Source organism: Dipodomys spectabilis, unplaced genomic scaffold (assembly GCF_019054845.1).
Source record: "Dipodomys spectabilis isolate Male_0828 unplaced genomic scaffold, ASM1905484v1 ptg000576l, whole genome shotgun sequence".
Classification (NCBI taxonomy): Eukaryota; Metazoa; Chordata; class Mammalia; order Rodentia; family Heteromyidae; genus Dipodomys; species Dipodomys spectabilis.
The window spans coordinates 1,521,455-1,540,399 of record NW_024871253.1 but is presented as its reverse complement, the minus strand read 5'-3'; the positions used below and the strand labels follow the sequence as shown (position 1 = coordinate 1,540,399).

The window sequence follows — 18,945 nt, the reverse complement described above, 5'->3', positions numbered from 1 at the left end:
AAAATTATACTATGACCCACCTAGATTAATATCTTAAGTGAACTGAAAAACTTAAGAGAATAAGAATGTGGCTATGTACTATAAATAACAAGAATCTGTAGCAATAAAAAGACATATGGATACAAATTTTGTAGGGACTAAAGGTATAGTGGTACAGCTATTGCTTAGCAGATGTGAAACCCTGGGTTTAATCCTTAGCACAGTAATAAAAGGAGAAAGGAAGGAGTCCACACCGCTGGCTCACATCTATAACTCTAGGTACTTGAGGCTGAGATCTAAGGATCACAGTTCAAAGCCAGCCCGGAAAAGTCCATGAGGCCTTATCTCCAATTAACCACCAAAAAGTAGAGCTATGGCTCAAGTAGTAGAGCACACCAGCCTGAGTTCAAACTCCAGTACTGGAGAGAGAGAAAGAGAGAGAAAGGGAAAGGATGGAGAAAGAAAGGAAGGGGATAAATCAAATAGCATCTAAAAAAAATGTCCACAAATGTTAATACTACCAACACAGAGAAACTGCACCAAAGCAATGAAAAACAACAGCAATGATAGAAGCGCCCATGTCTACTTCCTAAATTAATGGACACACTGCTAGGATTTTGTCATGAAATATTTGTTTGTTGCCAATAACTATTCTTCATTATATTAGGTAAATGCCTCTGCTTCTAGCTTACTAAGTTTTCAACTGAAAATAGATATTAAAGCTGGGCTAACTAGTAATTGTAGCTACTCAGAAGGCTAAGATATGAGGACCATGTTTTTGAAGCCAACCCTGGCAAGAAAGCCCATGAGACTCTATCACAAATTAACCAGCAAAAAAGACAAAAGTGGAGCTGTGGATCAAGTGGTACAATACTAGCCTTAAGCAAGGAAACTTAAGGACAGTGCCAGGCCCTGAGTTCAAGCCCTAGTACTGCAACATATATATGAATTTCAATTGACTTTCCTACATCTATTCAAGATGACATTAAACCTTTTCTTTTTTAGCTTTTCAATATAATGGATCAGGAATTGGAAGTGTGGCAAATGTTACACCAGACTTGAGCAAAAAAGCCAGGTTAGGGCACGAGGCCCTGAGTTCAAGCTCTACTACCAGTGGGTGAACACACACACACACACACACACACACACACACACACACACACACACACACACACACACACACACACACACACACACACACACACACACACACACACACACACACACACCAAAGTAATATAATGAGTAGTAAAGGATTTCCTAATGTTGAACTACCTTTAGTTTTCTGAAACAAACCTCATTTTGTAACATTGTTATCTTGCTTTTGTGTTTGGGTTCCTACTATGGTATTGTAAACTTACACATTCTATGTAAACTTTGTGATCATTTAAACTGGCTTTATAAAATGACATGTGAGGGATGGGAAAGGTGGCTCAGTGGTAGAGTGCTTGCCTTGCATGCATGAGGCCCTGGGTTCGATTCCTCAGCACCACATAAGCAGAAAAAGCTGGAAGTGGTGCTGTGGCTCAGGTGGTAGAGCACTAGCCTTGAGCTGAAGAGCTGAGGGACAGCGCCCAGGCTCGGAGTTCAGGCCCCATGACGACAAAAAGAAAAAGACATGTGAGGCTGGTGGCTCATGCCTACAATCCTAACTACTCAGGCGGCTGAGATCTGAGGATCATGGCTCAAAGCCAATGGAGGGAAGAAAAGACTTCCCTATCTCCAAAACAAACAACTAGAAGTGGAGCTGTGGCTCAAGTGGTAGAGTGCTAGCCTTAAGCACAAAAGCTGAGGGACAGCGCTCAGATCCTGAGTTCAAGCCTCAGGCATAGCACCAAAAAAAAAAAAAGAAAAAGGCAAGTGGAGTCTTTTATCTTTGCCTATACTTTTAAGGAGCAGAAGAATCCTCTATTCCTTGAGTATTTCATCAAATGAGCCTTAAAACTGAGTGGGCCTCCTGTCCTGTCAGGGAAAAAAAGCATTGATGATATTTTCTAGTGCTTCTGCAGTAACTGATTTTTCCATCTCTTCTCCAACCACTGCAAGCATCAGAGGCTGTGGCCATTTCATGGAGATAATTTACAGAGGAACGGCCACAAAGGATGACACAGACTTGCATGTATGTCATGAGGGTAATGAGTCAGGGGGAGCTTTGGGGTTTGGAGGGCTCTCACAGGTTGTGATGTCTGGGGGAGCATAGCTGTCACTCAGGTAGGCATTGCTGGGCTTGGCCACTTTTAGGTAGACAACATCATAAGTGTTCTTCAGGGCTGCCACAGCATCTTCATGCATGACGTCCTCCAGCCCCACACTGTTGACCTGGGGAGAAGAGGGGAGGGAAGGGACAAGGGAAGCAGTGTTCAAACAGAGCCAGAAATGGCCCCAAGGTAGATACAAGCCTCCAAGGGAAACCCAAGGGCAAGAAATGTGAGGCAGGTCCTCACCGCCAAGATCTTGTCTCCAATCTGCAACCTCCCATCCTTGTGGGCGGCACCCCCTTCGATGATCTTAGTTACATAGATGCTATTATCACCGGGGATGTGCTGGTTCCCTACGCCCCCTGCGATGCTGAAGCCAAGACCTAGATGATGGGAAGAACAAGGTGCATGCCCATGTGTCTGGGAAGCAGGCCTGGGAGATGAAGGGAAGTAGTACAGCTTAAGTGGAGGTTGAGGGGGGAAAAATAGCTTACTACCTTTAGGCCCCTTGATGAGTTTGATCTCCATGACCTTCTCAGCTGGAGGTTTCCGGCGCATGACATAGAGGCGCACAATGGAGCCTGCCTCTTTGAGGGCCTCCACTGCTGCTGAGTGGGTCACTTCCCGCACATCCACTTCATTTACAAACAGGATGCTGTCATTGACCCTAGGAACAGCATACTAGGACTAAGCCAGGGGCTTCCGGTTGCCCTGACCCTCTTTTCTTTTCTTTTTTTTTTTTTTGTTGTTGGGCCTGGGCACTGTCCCTCAGCTCTTCAGCTGTAAGCTTAGCACTCTACCACTTGAGCCACAGCGCCACTTCCGGCTTTTTCTGCTTATGTGGTGCTGAGGAATCGAACCCAGGGTCTCATGCATGCAAGGCAAGCACTCTACCACTGAGCCACCTTCCCAGTCCCACCTGACCCTCTTTCCAAGGGTACCAGCTTCTTAACCCCTGTCTACTCTCCCCACCTGAGGCGGCCATCCTGGGCTGCAGCCCCGCCAGGAATGATCTTGGTGATGAAAATGGATGGGTCGTCACCAATGTGTGGGTTGTCAGTGCCACCTGCGATGCTGAAGCCCAGACCTGAGTTACCCTGGGGAGAAAGAAGAAGGCAAGAAAGTCAGCTCCCCTTATTGCACAATTCTAGTCAAGGCAAGTGGGGAGGGGAATGGGTTGGAAAGGCCCTGCCAGAACACAAATGGACACAATGAAGAGGTTGATCACCTAGAAAACAGGCTCAGAGGGACACACAGGCAAGGAGCCAAAGATGGAGGAGCTGGCTTACCCTTTCCAATGTGATCTCCTCGTATTCCATCTCCCCCTCGGTCCCGTTCACCTGCAACTCCAGCACGGGGCAGAAATACAAAAACAGTGAGACAGACATTCCAGACTGGAACTCACCTCTCACTCCCCTTGTAAGGACCCATATCTTCTTTCCCTCCTCCTGCAATAGCCCCCAGCTCCAAAATCTAAACAACTCACATATCCTGGGGCTTCTAGGGTGTCTGTATTGACAATCACAGGGGGAGAATTGGCCTGTAAGGGGAAAGAGAAAACAAAAAAAGCTGCCTAAGCCTTTGCCCCAGAGGATCCCACATCACCAAGGGTGGACTCCCACACCCGGACTCCCCTTTCAGAGACTTAGCAAAGCCCATTGCTCTTAGGGTGCCTTAAGGTCCAACCAAAGTACATCTCTCTCTCTCTCTCTCTCTCTCTCTCTCTCTCTCTCTCAGTCTCTCTCTCTCTCTCTCTCTCTCTCTCGCAGGCACACGCACACCCGCGCACACACACACACACACACACACACATGTGCATGGATCCAACTCTGCTCAATCCCCCCACACACACCTCCTGCATGTGGAAGATGTATGAGCAGGAAGGGAGAGACAGCCAGACGGAAAGGGGAGCAGCAGATGGTGAGGGGGGGCATTCTCACCGGATGTAACACCACAGGGTGTTACATGCTTTACGTGCTACACACGTATACCCTAGGGTTCATGTCCTCCAGGTCCTTCTTTCCTTTTCCCGTCCCTATCTCCTTATATCTAGCCGGGTATCTTTAGAATCTTCCCCAGATTTGACCCTCACCTTCATGTTATTTGCTGTAAACCCAGTGCACGGGAATCCGGGGTTTCCCCAGCTGCAAGTCCCTCCCTCCCTCTCGCTCACCCGCCATCCAATCCATCCCTTCCTCCAGGGACCATGTTGCCTAGCAACCGTATCTAAGACCAGCCAAGACCCGGGGAGACCCACCTACTGGAGGTCCTGTCGTCAGGACAACGGGAGGCGTGGCTTAGGGTCGGCCAGACACACAAGCGCAGAAGGGCTACCGTTAGTCCCGCCCCTCCAATCCTGAGCCCCGCCCTTCTCTAGCCCGTCCCAGAGGCGGCCAGGCCCCAGGGATTCCTGGGCACTGCGCATGCTGTATTAACCAGTTTTCCTCTCAACCTTGCACCCTCATCCTACAGTGCAAACAGTGCAAAGGACGTCAGAAAGAAAGAGTGGTGAAAGAAATTCAGGACCCAGCCTGCTCATCTCCCTCCCCCAAGTCATTAAGGAAAGGGTTAAAACGGGGCGTGCCTGGATCCCTGACGTCAGTCGTCAGTCGCCCAGACACTGCCAGGTCTCTAGACTCCTGGGGCGGGGCTAGCTTTTAGCCAGTCCTAGGGGCTTCCCCAATTGCCAGGGCAACGGAAGCCACATCTCTATGGTAATAGAAGGAGGCTGCTAAGGGCCTCCTTCCGGGGTACCCAACCTAGTTCCTCAAGTTTTGGGGGCCAATCAAGGGTGAATATTCCTCAATCTCCTTTCCGCTTCCCCCCCCCAAAGGGTCCCTCCTTTCCTATTCCTATTTCTCAATCATAGAATCCCCCAGCCATTTTCAGGCTCTGCAATAGACTTCATACCCAAGCATTTATTAAAGCCTAACTCCCAGCCCTCGAAATTGCAGCCAAATACTGTAGGCAAGAAATCTCCACCAATACTTCATTCTCCATCTCATACCCCATCCTTGATCCTAGAATCTCCCCCATCCACCACCCTTCATCCCCACCTACTCATAATTATCTCTATCGCTACCCCACAACCACCTAGATCCCTGTCCTCAGTCTTCACTTTCCATCTCCCAACCTCAGTCTCCATTCTCCACCTACTTTACCATCCCTCTCCTGCCCTCCAGCCCCATCCTTTACCATCTGTCCTCACTCTCCATCCCAATTTGATTCCCAAGAGAGCCTCACCATTACTCCTTGCCCCCATCTTCAAATCCTCAAGCTTCTACCCCCAAAGTATATGCCTTCACTCTCAACACACACACTCTCCATCTCCTCTGAAAATCAGGGCTTTTCCTGTTCCCAGGTGAAACCTTGTCATGCAATTTCCCACCCTCACCCGAGGGAAGTCTTCCACCTGTTCCCTCAGCTCTGACCCACCAGACTGTACTATACTACCCACCAAGCCTCCCGTCTGTCTTTTTCCTTCCGGGGGACACAACAGCCCCATCTTGCAAAAAGCATCTGGAATCTTCCTTCACTCTTTGCAGCCACAGAGTTGTACATAAATACTCTGTACCACTCCCATTTCCAGGGTTTCATTTTCCTTCGTCAACTAACTCAATGCACTGCCCTAATTTCAATTTCATTCTTGTCTGTCCTCTGTCCCAGCACCCTTACCTTTGCTAACCCTTTCCAAATCCTCTCAGGCCACTGCCAACCCAAGAGCCTGCTGCAGCCTCCTCTCGGCCTCATCCCTTGGCTCAGAAACCTCCTCCCCATTATCTTGGTAAAATCTCAGCAATCTCCCCTTTCCTGAGGCATCCTATACCCCTGAGTACTGTTCCCCCTCAATCTCACAGCTTCCCTAGTACTCTCCATTCATCCCCACCTTGTGTCCTCAGAAGAGAAGACTGGAGGGAGGGGTGGGAAAGAGAAATGGAAGGTCTCAGAAACAAGGCCTAGTAGGGCCAGAGAAGAGAAAGTACACAGTAAGCACAAAGGAGAGAAGGCCAAACAGGTGGTGGTGAATAATAATGGAGAGGAGGGATGAGAAAGAAGAGAAGGGTGGAGGGTGAGCCCAGAAGGTAGAAGAAAAGAGAGAGAACCCGGGAAGGGTGACATTAGGAAAAGGTGCTGGAAGGGGAAGACTGATCAGGCCGCAGAGGCCTGAGCTGGGGATCAGCGAGAGGGGGAAGGAGATGCATGCGTGGGAGGAAGAGAGAGACAGCATCAAGAACCAGCCAGCCAGCCAGCAGGGAGGGAAAGGTGGTGGAGGAGGAGGGAGCACAGGAAGAGAGCAAAGGCTGGAGCAGAGGAAGAGGCAGGAAGGTCCAACGACGACGACGACATACAGTCTCAGGCCAGACATATGGGACGAGCTGGAGACTGGGGACAGGCAGAGCCAAGCCCAGAGGCGGAGGGGGTGGGGGGCAGGGAAGGGACGAGAGCAAATGAGGGCAGCAGGCGCTTGCAACAGAGCTCTGGACACCGAACAAGGATATGGAGATGGGGGTGTGATGGAATGAGGGCCCTGGCTTTTTGTTTGGGGTAGGGGGATTCTGGTGCACCCACACATCTCAACATGCTCACAACAGCACAGTTGCACAGACACACATAGATATTCTGGCTTTAGGCTCTAGCCCACTCCCACTCGCCTGGCCTGTTTCTCCTCCAAGGGACAACGTGTTTCCAGTTTCCCCAAACGCCCCCTTCCCGGGGCCCCAGGAGCCAAAGACCTAGACAACCCCCCTCCCTCCCCGTCCCTGCCCTCCCCCACAGCTGTCGCCCTACCGGCCCTTGGGGGATGGTGGCAGCTCCGAGACTCCGAGGGCCGCACTGGGGAGGGGGCCGCCAGGGTCTCCTACCTGGAGGGGGGAGAGGTGGGCGTGGCCCACGACCCCGTGGACAGCCTCGAGGTGGGACAAGTTCCTCTCCGCCACGTGCACCGGCTCGGGGGCGTTTACCTGGTTGGGGAGGTGGGCCGGGCTGTGCTCCAGAGGGGGCGTGTCTTCATCTTGGTAGCGGTATTTCTGAGGATGGGGACCGAAGCGTCACCAGGCGGGTCCAGTGCCTAAGGCTCCAGGCCACCGGAAAGCCTCTTCTTCCCCAGCCAGTGCAGTGCGGAAGGCCCTGGGGCCTGACCAGCTCCTCCCCCTCCCTCCCCTCCAGCCCATTGGCTCCCCTCTCTCCACCCTTTGGACAGCCCCCTCTCCTGCCAGGCCCTCAGCACCTCTCATCTCGCCCCAAGTCTCAACCCCATCCCCCTCACTCCTACTCCTCACCTCCTGGGGGCCTTGGCCTTCCACCCTACATTCCCCCACCCCTTCAGGATCCATTGTCTTCAGCCCTTTCCTTAGGCCTTCATCTTCCACCCCCATTTTCAAAAGCTCTAGCCCCTCCCCCCACCTTTGTACCCCTATTTCCTACACCCCATCCACAACTTTATTTCCCTCATCGTAATCCTACTCCCACAGGCCAGACATCCTCCTCAAACTCCATTTGCTGCTCCTGTTGTGCACTCCCTCTTTTATGGCCTCAGTTTCCCCTTTTGTAGTCGCTCCCCCATAAGCAATTTGTTCTGCAGTACCTTACATGCCAAAAGCAGGACCAAAGTCAGGTCCTTCAACTAAAAGGTACTTGGCATGGACCCCCCCCCCCCCCGGGGGGCAGGTCAAGGCCTGCCCTGCTCCCTTCACTGGCCTGCCTTGATCCCAAGTAGTCAGTCAGCAGAGGGCCCAGGAGTTGGCCCCAACCCTCCAACAGCCCTCATCCCATACGGCTAATCCGGATATACTAGACAGAGATGACATAGGGAGGAAAGGGAGGGATAAGCAGGAGGGCTCGGGACATGAACAGGAATAGGTTGGAGGCCCCTGACAGAGGAGGAGGAGGAGGGCCTGTTGGACCTAAGAATGAACGTCTCTTGTCTCCCTTTGGCCTTGAGGGGTTAAAGACTCATGCCCCCTGACTCATTGCCTAACTAGCTGCCATCTCAAGACCCTGTCACGCACGCTTAATAGTGACACACTAGTAAAGGAGATTAACTGGGAAGCAGAGAGGAAAAAGGCAGATGGAGACTGCAGTGGAGGACAACAACTCTGCCTGGTGCCTTCCACATCTGCCTCTGTTCTTCTGTGCCCCTCAGGAGCTGACCCCCACAAAAGCAGAACAGCCCAAATGTCCAGAATCAGAAAAAAAGAGGAAATACCAGATGCAAGGCTCCCTAAGGGACCAGAGAAGACAAAATACACCCACTAATGCACATGGGCAGAATTTCCCTCCCAAAAGTTTCTGAGAAGCTAAGAATACCCCCAACATTTGGAGAGTAACATTTGAAAGATCAAATGAGAAGAAGGACAATGCCTAATACTAGAGTGATTCTAGAAATTCTGAGAATGATGAAGCAAGGCTGAGGATGTCACCCAATTTTGCCAAAGATTAAGGGGTACAATAAGAGAATGGGGAATGAAAATGGTCCTGTCAACATCAATACTCTCAAGCTAGTACACAGAGACAATCAGAATAAAAAGGACCCTATATGATTAAAGAGCCTTAAAGAAGGAAAAAGGTAGCCAGTATAGGTGGCCCATGACTGTAATTGAGATCTGAGGATCATGAAATCCAAGATAGCCCCATAGAAAGGTACAGAAATTCTTCTTTCCAATTGACAACCAAAAAGCCAGAAGTAGAACTGAGTCTCAAATGATAGAGCCCTAGCCTTGAGCACAAAAGGTCAGGAACAGCACCTAGGCACCAAGTTCAGACACACACACACACACACACACACACACACACACACACACACACACACACACACACACACACACACACACACACACTCTCTCTGAAAAGAAAATGAAAAACATAGCCAGGCAAAGGTGGCTCACATCTGAAATCCTAGCTACTCAGGAGGCTGAGATCTGAGGATCATGGGTTCAAAGCCAGCTCAAGCAGAAAAATCCAGAGACTCTTATCTCCAATTAACCAGCAAAATGATGGACTATAGAAATGGCTCAGTGGTAGAGAGCCAACCATGAGAGAGAGAAAAAAAAAGCTGAGGAAGAGTGTAAGGTCCTAAGTTCCAGCCTCAGTTCCAACACACACATGTGAAATAGGGTCCAGGGCCTAACTCTGAGCCATCAGACTTAAGAGAATCTTGAACTCTAGGATCAATACCATGGGCACAAAAAGTAAATGAAGAAAAGTAGAAAGAATATAAGCAATCAGCACTCCTTAAAGATTGAGTCCTCTTGGGTTAGCAGTTTTATGAAAGAAAGGGGTTGTTCATTGCATATCCTGAGGAGGTCTACAGCTTAGACTGCACAAGCTAAGGGTCAATGTCCCCCATTGGGGACTCCAGGAAGAAGGGTAGGAAGCAGCTCTCTCCCCTCACTTCATAAAGCCCCCAAATATCTTACATAGAAATTTACCAGGGCCACCGGGCGCTGGTGGCTCATGCTTGTAATCCTAGCTACTCAGGAGGCTGAGATCTGAGGATCGTGGTTCAAAGCCAGCCCGGGCAAGAGAGACCGTGAGACTCCTATCTCCAATAAACCACCAGAAAACCGGAAGTGGCACTGGGGCTCAAGTGGTAGAGCGCTCGCCTTGAGCTATAGAGCTGAGGGACAGCGCCCAGGCCCAGAGTTCAAGCCCCACGGCCGACAAAAAAAAGAAAGAAAGAAAAAAAAAAAAAAAAAAAAGAAATTTAACAGGGCCAAAACTTGTAGTTGTAACTTTTGGAGATTGGAGGAGGATTTGAGCCCAATGTTCCATCTTCGCCCCACCTCACCTTGAACCTGATGGCAACTTCTCAGGGTGCACCAGAGGAAATGGAAAGGTGAAAAGGTGCAATATATAATTCATTCTAGGGAAGAAATGAAGGTAAGCTTTTTATCACAGCTATCTCTCCTGGCCCACCTCAGGAGAGGAGGGTAGTGTGTGTGAGGCAACTGAGGAAAAGGCTTCTGGAAATTGGAAGACGATGTGAGGAAAATAGCCCAGGAAGAAAAAAGTTCCCCAAATGAAGCTGGAGTATGTTGGACCTAGGTTCAGTCCCTAGACACATTTCTGATGTGCATTTGGGGGGGGGGGGGGGCGGGGTATGAGTGGAAAAGAGAAATTCTGAAACTGCAGAGTTGCAGGGGTAGGGGTGCCAGAACCTCTCTAGATTATAGGGTAGCTGAAGCAGAACAGGAAGGTAGACATCTCCACCCGCCCCCCCCCCCACCCTTTTTACCCCACTGGGATTCAGGGCCCTTAAGGATGACAAGCTCCTATACTACTGGGACAAGTCTGCACCCCCAATATATTAGGGCTTGAGAGGAGAGAAAGGCCTGGGGGACAGAGAATCGCTGTTGTTCCTTCCCCCTTCCCCTCACCTCCAAAGCCCCAGATGCACAGAATGACCTGGAACCCAGGCTTGCACCCCAAAATTGAGGGGTGTGAGTTAAAGTGGATGACAAGAGGGGCGACCCCACTGGTCCTGTCCGCGAGAAGTTGCAACCCAGAGACCCCGCACCAAGCAGAGGGAAGAGGGACAGCACTTGAAGCTCACACGCTTGAGATTTTGGGGGGTCCGGGAAGAGGGGGAGCGCGGCCGGATCCCGTACCGCGGCACGTACCACGCAGAGACACATGGAGGCGAATCTGTTCCGAGCCGACATGGACATGGAGAAGGGGAAGGGGCGAAGGGGAGGGGGTGGGTGAGTAGCTAGGGTCCCGGGTTGGGGGAGGGGGAGGGGCAGAGGGGCGGGGGCTGCGGCGGCCGCGGCGACAGGAGGCTGCGGCCAGAGGGGGGGGGGGAGGCGCCTGCGCAGTAAGTAAGAGCGTCACGACGGGAGAGAGAGGGGTGAGGGGAGACCCTCTTATCCACCAACTTCCCCGGTTCCAAGTGTTTCTCTGAGTACTTCACCTTCTACGGTATATTCCTATTTCGACCCCTCTGCAAATGGAGACACTTCTGAAATTTATTTCTCTAGTTCTCAGAGCTCCATGATGCCACCTAATCCTCCACCACCACCAGATCACCAGGCCTCCAACCATTCCAAAACCTCACTGGCTTGACAGCTCATCAATACTGTCCTCCCTGGGAACAAGGAAGGAGCCAGCATTGATTCTTCAATTAGAACCCCGAAGGGGTCTACAAGGCCTTTCACCCCGGCTGCTCCTATAAACTGAATTACCTGGGATTCCAAGACATCTCTAACTCTAACCAACACAGTTCTCCCTGATAACCAGACAAGGTTTCTTCGAGTTTAAAGGGCCACTTAGATCTTTCTTGTGTCCTGAAATTAATATGCCCCTTAAATCTTACCTTTCTAAATTATGCACGTTCCCTAGTCCTCCCCGAGGTACCTTGAAATTAATGAAAATATTTCTCTTGTTGTAATATAACCAGTCTTCAAATTTAGGGTCCCCTGTCCAAATCACTGAACCTAATGATATTCAGGACTTTCTAATATACCAGTCCTCAAACCCATAATCGAACCCATTTTCAGAGACTATTTAATCTACCACCTTAGAGCAAGACTGTCCAAATTAAATTGTCATCTCTTTGAGTTATTCCATTTCTTTACTCGATTTCTTTACCTCTCAAGTTTAGACAGTGCTCCCTTTTCTGACTGCCCTCCCTAGATCTCCCTATTACCTCTCTTAATAGTAATTTTGCTGGGCCATTGTTCCTAAATATATCATCTCTACATTCAAGTCTCAAAAAACAATCATTATTTATATATTTATTTCTGACAGTCCTGGGACTTGAATTCATGGCCTGGGCACTGTCCCTGAGCTTCTTTTGCTCAAGGCTGGCATTCTACCTCTTGAGTCGCAGCACTACTCCGAGCATTTTTCTGTTTATGTGGTTCATGCATGCTTGGTTAAGTACTCTACCACTAAGCCACATTCCCAGCCCTTCTCCAGCTTTTAAAACTCAATGAAGCTGGACACCCCTGGCTCACACCTGTAATCCTAGCTACTCAGGAGGCTGAGATCTGAGGGTCACAGTTCAAAACTAGCCCAGGTAGGAAAGTCCGTGAAACTCTTATCTCCAATAAACCACCAGAAAACGGGAAGTGGCACTGTAGCTCAAGTAGTAGAGTGCTCACCTTGAGCTGAAGAGCTGAAGGACAGTGCTCAAGCCCAGAGTTCAAGCCTCATGACCAACAAAACAAACAATGAAAGGGGCCTGGTGCCAGTGGCTCACACCTATAATCCTAGCTACTCCGGAGGCTGAGATCTGAGAATCAAAGTTCAAAGCTAGCTCAGGCAGGAATGTCCATGAGAGTTTTTTCTTTCTGTCAGATGTGGGGCTTGAACTCTGGGCCTGGGTACTGTCCCTGAGCTCTTCAGCTCAAGGCAAGCGCTCTACCACTTGAGCCACAGCACCACTTCCAGTTTTCTGGTAGTTAATTTCCAGAGATAAGAGTCTCACGGGGCTGGGAACGTGGCTCAGTGGTGGAGCGCTTGCCTTGCATGCATGAGGCCCTGGGTTCGATTCCTCAGCACCACATAAGCAAAAAGAAAAAAACCGAAAGTGGTGCTGTGGCTCAAGTGGTAGAGTGTTAGCTTTGAGCTGAAGAACTGAGGGACAGTGCCCAGGCCCAGAGTTCAGGCCCCACGACCGGATCCCAAAAAAAAACAGAGTCTCACAGATTTTCCTGTCCTGGCTGGCTTTGAACCACGATCCCCAGATCTCAGCCTCCTGAGTAGCTAGGATTACAGGCGTGAGCCACTGGCACCCAGCCAAGTGAGACTCTTATCTCCAATGGACCACCAGAAAACTACAAGTGGAGCTCTCGTGGCTTAAGTGGTAGAGCACTGGCCTTGAATTTAAGGATAGCATCCAGGTCCAAGAGTTCAAGCACCACAACAAAAATAAATAAATAAATGGTCTCAGTTATCCATCTTTTATGTTTTTTGTGGGTCCTAGGTTTGACCTCAGGGTCTCCGCTCTGTCCCTGAGCTTTTTTGGTCAAAGCTAGCACTTTACCACTTTGAATCACAGGGCCATTTCTGCTTTTCTGGTAGTTAACTGAAGATAAGAGTCTCAGGGACTTTCCTTCCTGGTCTCGCTTTGAACTTCGATCCTCAAGGGCTGGGAAGATGGGTCCGTGGTAGAGTGCTTGCCTTGCATGCATGAGGCCCTGGGTTTGATTCCTCAGCACCACATAAACAGAAAAAGCTGGAAGTGGTGCTCTGGCTCAAGTGGTAGAGTGCTAGCCTTGAGCTGAAGAGCTGAGGGACAGAGCCCAGACCGTGAGCTTACGCCCACGACAGACCAATAAAAAGAAAGAAAAAGAAAGAAAGAAAGAAAAAGAAAGAGAGAAAAGAAGGAAGGAAGGAAGGAAGGAAGAAATAAATTGAACTTTGATCCTCATATCTCAGCTCCTGACTGAGTGGCTGGATTACAGGCTTGAGCCACTGGTGCCTGGCTAACTATTCAACTTATATAAAATACCCAGCCACTGCAGAATGGATGACTTCCCTAGACTCTCGCTCATACATTGATAGGCATCTGTTAGATGGCCCAAAAAAGATCCCCCGATGTCCTAGTTTCATATCTGGATAGAATGCTGGGTCTTCAGACAGTGCAGAATGGCCTATACTCAAAGTTCCTTTCTAGAGTAGAAAATGTATAGGCTCGGCTTCTCCACAAGTGGGCGCTATGGCCCATTAAGACCCTCCCTCAGCCCCCATTTCCTTTTTTCCCTCCATTTTCCGTTTCCCCGTTGCCAGGCAACCAAGCAATCAAGGACTTTGCCGTCGCCTAGCAACCGTATCCCAGGAACATGGAGCTGAGGTAGGAGGGGTATTCTGATGAAATCTGAACAGGCCTCCATCTTAGGAAAATTGAGACGTCAGACCTCCAGCCCCCGGATTCCCCGTGCCAAAGACCCCCGCGCCCAGTTACTTGGACAACAGCCCCTCCAATGCGGCCTCCCTTCCGCACAGGAAACCACGCACAGTCCTCCCAGGTCAGCCCCGCCCTTATTTCCCAGTGAGGTAACATAGCCCCGCCCCTTTCTGAAGGCTGCGGCCCGCCTCCTCGGATAGAGTAAGCCAGGCCCCGCCCACCCGTCTCCAGGAGACCACGCCTCCGTCCACTTCCCGCCCATCGCTCCCCCGGCCTCGCCCACACTTGTCCTTCCGCCACGCCCCTGCCGGCCAATGAATGTGGCCGTTGGCCACACTGCCCCGCCTCTGGCATCTTAGCTTTGCCCAATAAGGACCACCCAGAGGGTTTAACCGCTTCACCTCCGGGGCCTGACCAACACCCGCGGTCTTTTCTCCAGTTTACCCCCACCCCCACTTGTTCTGCTCCGCCCTCCGCCACCCTCGCCCGGCCCTCTAGTCCGCCACGCAACTTCAGTCGTCGCTGATTACCATAGCAACGGCGGCAGCAGCGCGGGGAGAAGGGGGAGGGACGGGGGCGGAGTGGGAGAAAGAGATGCTCAGAGACAGAGATAACTGGCAGAGATAGAGGAACGGAGTGAGATTAAGTGGTAACTGTGAAGCAGTTTTCACAGAGCACTGGGCTGAACACATAGTAGGCACTGAATAAATTTTCTGTAAATTACTGCGGCAAGAGACTATAAATATAGACAACGAAAGATGGTGGGCCGTCAGACAGAGCTGGGGAGCTCAAGACCAAAAAACCTGAGCACGCCCTAACCCACCCGGCATGTTCGAAGGGTAGGAGCCTTGTGCCCCCTGCTGGTTCTTTCTAGGCTACCCTCCTCTGCCCTGAATAGAGATGAACCACAACTCCCAACAGTCCTAAGGGCAGAAACACTTTAATACTGAAGGATCTTATGCCTCCAGGCCTTATGGGAGTTGGAGTCCCCTCATCCCGAGACTGACAAGTTTTCCAGCCAAGGAATGTGGCAAGCCTGGGTCTCCACGCATCATAAAACCCCTGAATGCACAATCTTCTCTGCAAGCCTCCTTCTTTCAGAGATGCTCCACCCTGGGCTCCATGGAAGAAATAAGATTCTGGAGGTGGGAATGAATAAACCCACCCACCCACCAAGAATAGCTGCCAGTGCAGGCAAGCCCCTCACCTTTGCTTGCATTCACGTGTCAGAAACAGAACCCACACATTCCAGTGGACTTTCTCTGTATACATCTGTACACAGGAAACACCAGCCAGGGAGCCAAGGCCAAGGAGCAGGAGAAAGAAGGAGCACAAGACCTCACAGATATTTAAAAGAAACCCTAATGCCAGAGGAACTGAGGCACCAAAAAAAAAAAAAAATCTACTGAAACTACATGTGATGGAGTAAAGAAGCAACCTGAGAGAAACCCACAGACATGGGGGGAAACCCCACAGAATGGGGAAGAAAGCAAGTAGCCCAGATGGAGACAGGGGAAGAGAATAGGATCTAAAGGACCTCAGGCTCCAGCAGTCTCTTCCAATCATGCCCACACGTGCACAACACATGTGTACACACATGTGTGAGTTTGTGGCAGGGAACATGTGTGTCCTCAGCATCCTCCCATGAGAAGCTGCAGTTCCCACTAAATATAACCCCCTCCCCAGCCTGTGACTCACTTGGACCCCGCCTCCCCCGGCCCCCACTTCCTGTCCCACCCCCCAACCCCCAGCTGCCTGCCACCTGCCCAAGCCTCCCTACACACACACCAGGCTCCAGCTTGCCAGTCCTGGAGTCTAGAAGCAAAGACCTAGGTATTCTGCAACCCATAAGGAGCTTGCTTGGACTCTTCATCCAGATCTGCTCATTCCCAGGCTCCAACCACAGGGACACCCTTGTACAGATGCATATTCTACCAGCCCTGCCCTCCTCCTGCACACCTTTTCACCCTAGTACCGTCTTCATTCCATAACCTTGGTCATAAGTCCTTAGGGACCCTAACATCCAGGTGTCCTCCACCACCTTGATCTGAAGTGTGTGGGGTAGCAAGTCTCCTCTATCTGCTCTTCTCCCACTCTCTTGACCAGGGCTAGATGTAGTGTGGGAGGAGATGGGGCTAGTGGGCACTTGATTGGGCCACCCCAAAATTTGCACCACCTACTTGACCCCTCCTCAAATGCTCTCCTCAACCTCTCATCATCCTTCTCAGAAACTGACAAGTTCAGCTGCCTGCAACCTTTCAGCTTCCCTGGAGTACCCCAGATCCTAACCTCACCTGGCCGATTCTCTCTGGCCTCAGCCCCCCAGCAACTCCTAACTATATCCATTCCATATAACTGAACCGCAAATTAAGAGTTCTCTAAAATCAAGAGAGAACATTTATACTATTAAGAGGCTTGGTCTATAGCCTGAAGGCTCTTTGACAGATGACATCCCCAGACAAGGTACAAGCAGGTAACCTTTACCCTTACATCAAGAGGAACCCTCTCCCTCAAAATTGAACAAGACATCTTGAAACCAGCTTTTTCCCCCAGGAGAGAAAAGGAACCTTCACACACATATAGCCCACCTTCCCACATACACTAGCATGACTACCATGGAAGCCAGGCTTCTCCTTAAATAAGTCGCCCTCAAATGTTACTGAACCCCTAAACCCACCAGGCTACCAAACTATGGAATATCCCCAAATTTCCATCTCTATAGGTAGAAAGGGATCACTCCTGGGGGCACCTGTGGACAAACCCAGCATTTTCTCAGATGTGAACCCCCACATTAAATTGTGACCCCAAAATACATCTTACTTCTCATCCACTTCACTCTAGAGCCCCCAGCCCCAGAGAAGGTGGCCTAACCCCTCTCCACAAATTCATTATCTCTCCCCAGTTTATACCCCCCCCATCATGCTTACCTTGGTTGTCACTATACAGAGACAGTCCATGTTGGGGGGCCTGGCCGCGGCGGCGGGTAAGGGGCTCTGACTTCATTGGAGTTTCCTTCCTCCCCTCGGTGGGTTCTCACCCCTCCCCCCTCCGCACCCCACTTTTGCAGGGGGGGCCAGGATGGGGGGAGGGGTGAGAGGGGAAGGTGGGGGTTGGAGAAGGGAAGGGTTGGGGAGCGTGGGAGGGAGGAGAGGGGGGCCCTAAAAGGGGCTCCCCAGTGGAGGGGAAGGGGCTTGGGGAGCACACCCTGATTCTCAGGAGGGGCAGGGGAACCAGGGGCTGGCAGCCCCGGAGTTCGGGGGCTGGGGCATGAGCTGGGGTGGGGGAGGGGAACTGGATTTCGGGGAGCCCCGGGATAGGGAAGGGTCTTGCCAAACGGCCAGGGGCTAGGGGCCGTGGCGGGGGAGTGGGGTGGGGGGGTTGGAGACGGCAGCGGCCGAGGGAGCCTTGGAGCCGAGGAGGGAAGGGGAGAGAGGAGGAGAGAGGAAGCAGGGGGAGGGAGGGAGGGAGCTAGGAGCCAGAATGGGGGGGGTGCCTTGGCAGTGTTAACTCCTTCGGTGCTGGCAGGAACCCGGATAATGGGAAAGGAGATAGAAGCAAAATCAGAGAGGCCCTAAGGCAAACATGGAGACCTGGCCAGCCTCCAACCATGACAGCGAAGACCACGAGGATGGATTTCATTTCTCAACCAGGGCTGGGAGCATCCTCAGTGGTTAAATACTAGAGGGATCCCAGGGTGGGGGCTAGGAGGTGAGGGAGGGGCTGGAAGGAGGGAATCCCTGGGGAACCAGTTCTCAGGATTCACAGGAGGACGCCTGAGATCAATTATGCCTTGGACTCTTTAGTGTTTGAAATTGGGGCAAGCAAAAGGGGGGAGAAAGGAGAAGGGCTACAGGACTGGCAGAAGAAAGCACATTTTCAATGTCCCCCCCCCACATACACACACACAACTTGTATGCCAACGACTCCAGACTTTGTGACCAGGGTCCCCAAGTGTCAGTTTAATATTAGCAGAACTTTGCTCAAGCCTAGGAGGCTACATACCCACCCCCAACTGCTTACCTGACTCTCTGAGATGGAGTCCTCGTAATAGTCCAGGATATCTGTCACAAACACCGAACTGAACTAAGTCAGTCAATCATCACCATGCCAGGCCTCTCAAGCCACCCTGGCCATGGCACTTCTTTCTGGTAGAGGAGAATCTCCTCTAGCAAGATTGACCAATGCTGAGGGAAGACACTATTACAATGACCTACGAGGGACTCCATCTTAGACCAAATGCTCTCTAAGGTCCCAATGAGACCTGAAGTTCAGTACTTGCCGTGATAGCCCAAGCCAGCCCTTTTCACCATGGCCCCTCAAAAAACTGGAGTTACTCACCCAGTAAAGCCTGGAAGAGGTCACTGTGCAGTACTGTGAGGAGAGGAGGTGCCCACCGCAATAATGGGGGAGCAAGAAGCCAAAGGGCTGACCTGGGAGCTGGTGAAAAGCAAGTGACAGAGGATTGGAACCAGGAAGAGACTAGCATACTGTCACCTCAGCTGCCCCAGACACTAGGGAATGATTCAGGGAGAAATAGCACTGAGTCTCATACCCCCACTACGCTCCCAGGCTTCCTTTCCACAAGGACCTGTTATTTTTACCTCTTGGTCTCTGAGACATCTCTCTCTTCTCTCACTGTAATCTCCCTAATCCGCCAGGATTGGAGTTGAGCTGCTTTCTCCCCACTCAATTCTCGCTGATGGGTAAAATGGGCAGACTCTGAGCCAGAGGAATGGCTGTCATTCATCTGCAGGTCCCAAGAACCATCACAAACACCCTGTTCCACATACTGTGGCCCCCTCTTCCCAAAGCTAGCCATAACTGAGTTATACTTTCCTGTGAGGTTGGGAAGGTCTTCCCCAAGAAGAGTATAACAACTCAAAAAAGAAAGATGAGCCCAGCTCTTTCTCTCCTCTCAGG

The 18,945-nt window shown here is 51.0% G+C and overlaps 1 protein-coding gene across 5 annotated transcripts in view; it reads right to left on the bottom strand.

The window, feature by feature from the left end:
* Dlg4 (discs large MAGUK scaffold protein 4) overlaps positions 1–17,301 on the bottom strand; it is a 31,263-nt gene extending 13,962 nt beyond the window's left edge. For 2 of the 5 annotated variants that reach the window (XM_042670833.1, XM_042670837.1), the window contains exons 1-8: positions 16,953–17,038; positions 7,139–7,204; positions 3,664–3,717; positions 3,467–3,526; positions 3,150–3,274; positions 2,672–2,844; positions 2,424–2,560; positions 2,154–2,298 (exon numbers count right to left, since the gene is read on the bottom strand). In XM_042670833.1, coding sequence (XP_042526767.1) covers positions 2,154–2,298; positions 2,424–2,560; positions 2,672–2,844; positions 3,150–3,274; positions 3,467–3,526; positions 3,664–3,717; positions 7,139–7,204; positions 16,953–16,982 — 790 coding nt within the window. In that variant the 5' untranslated portion in view covers positions 16,983–17,038. Of the gene's footprint in view, positions 1–2,153; positions 2,299–2,423; positions 2,561–2,671; positions 2,845–3,149; positions 3,275–3,466; positions 3,527–3,663; positions 3,718–7,138; positions 7,205–16,952 lie in introns of all 5 variants that reach the window. The other 3 variants (XM_042670836.1, XM_042670834.1, XM_042670835.1) reach the window with 3 other exon arrangements.
* Between the last annotated feature and the right edge of the window lie 1,644 nt (positions 17,302–18,945).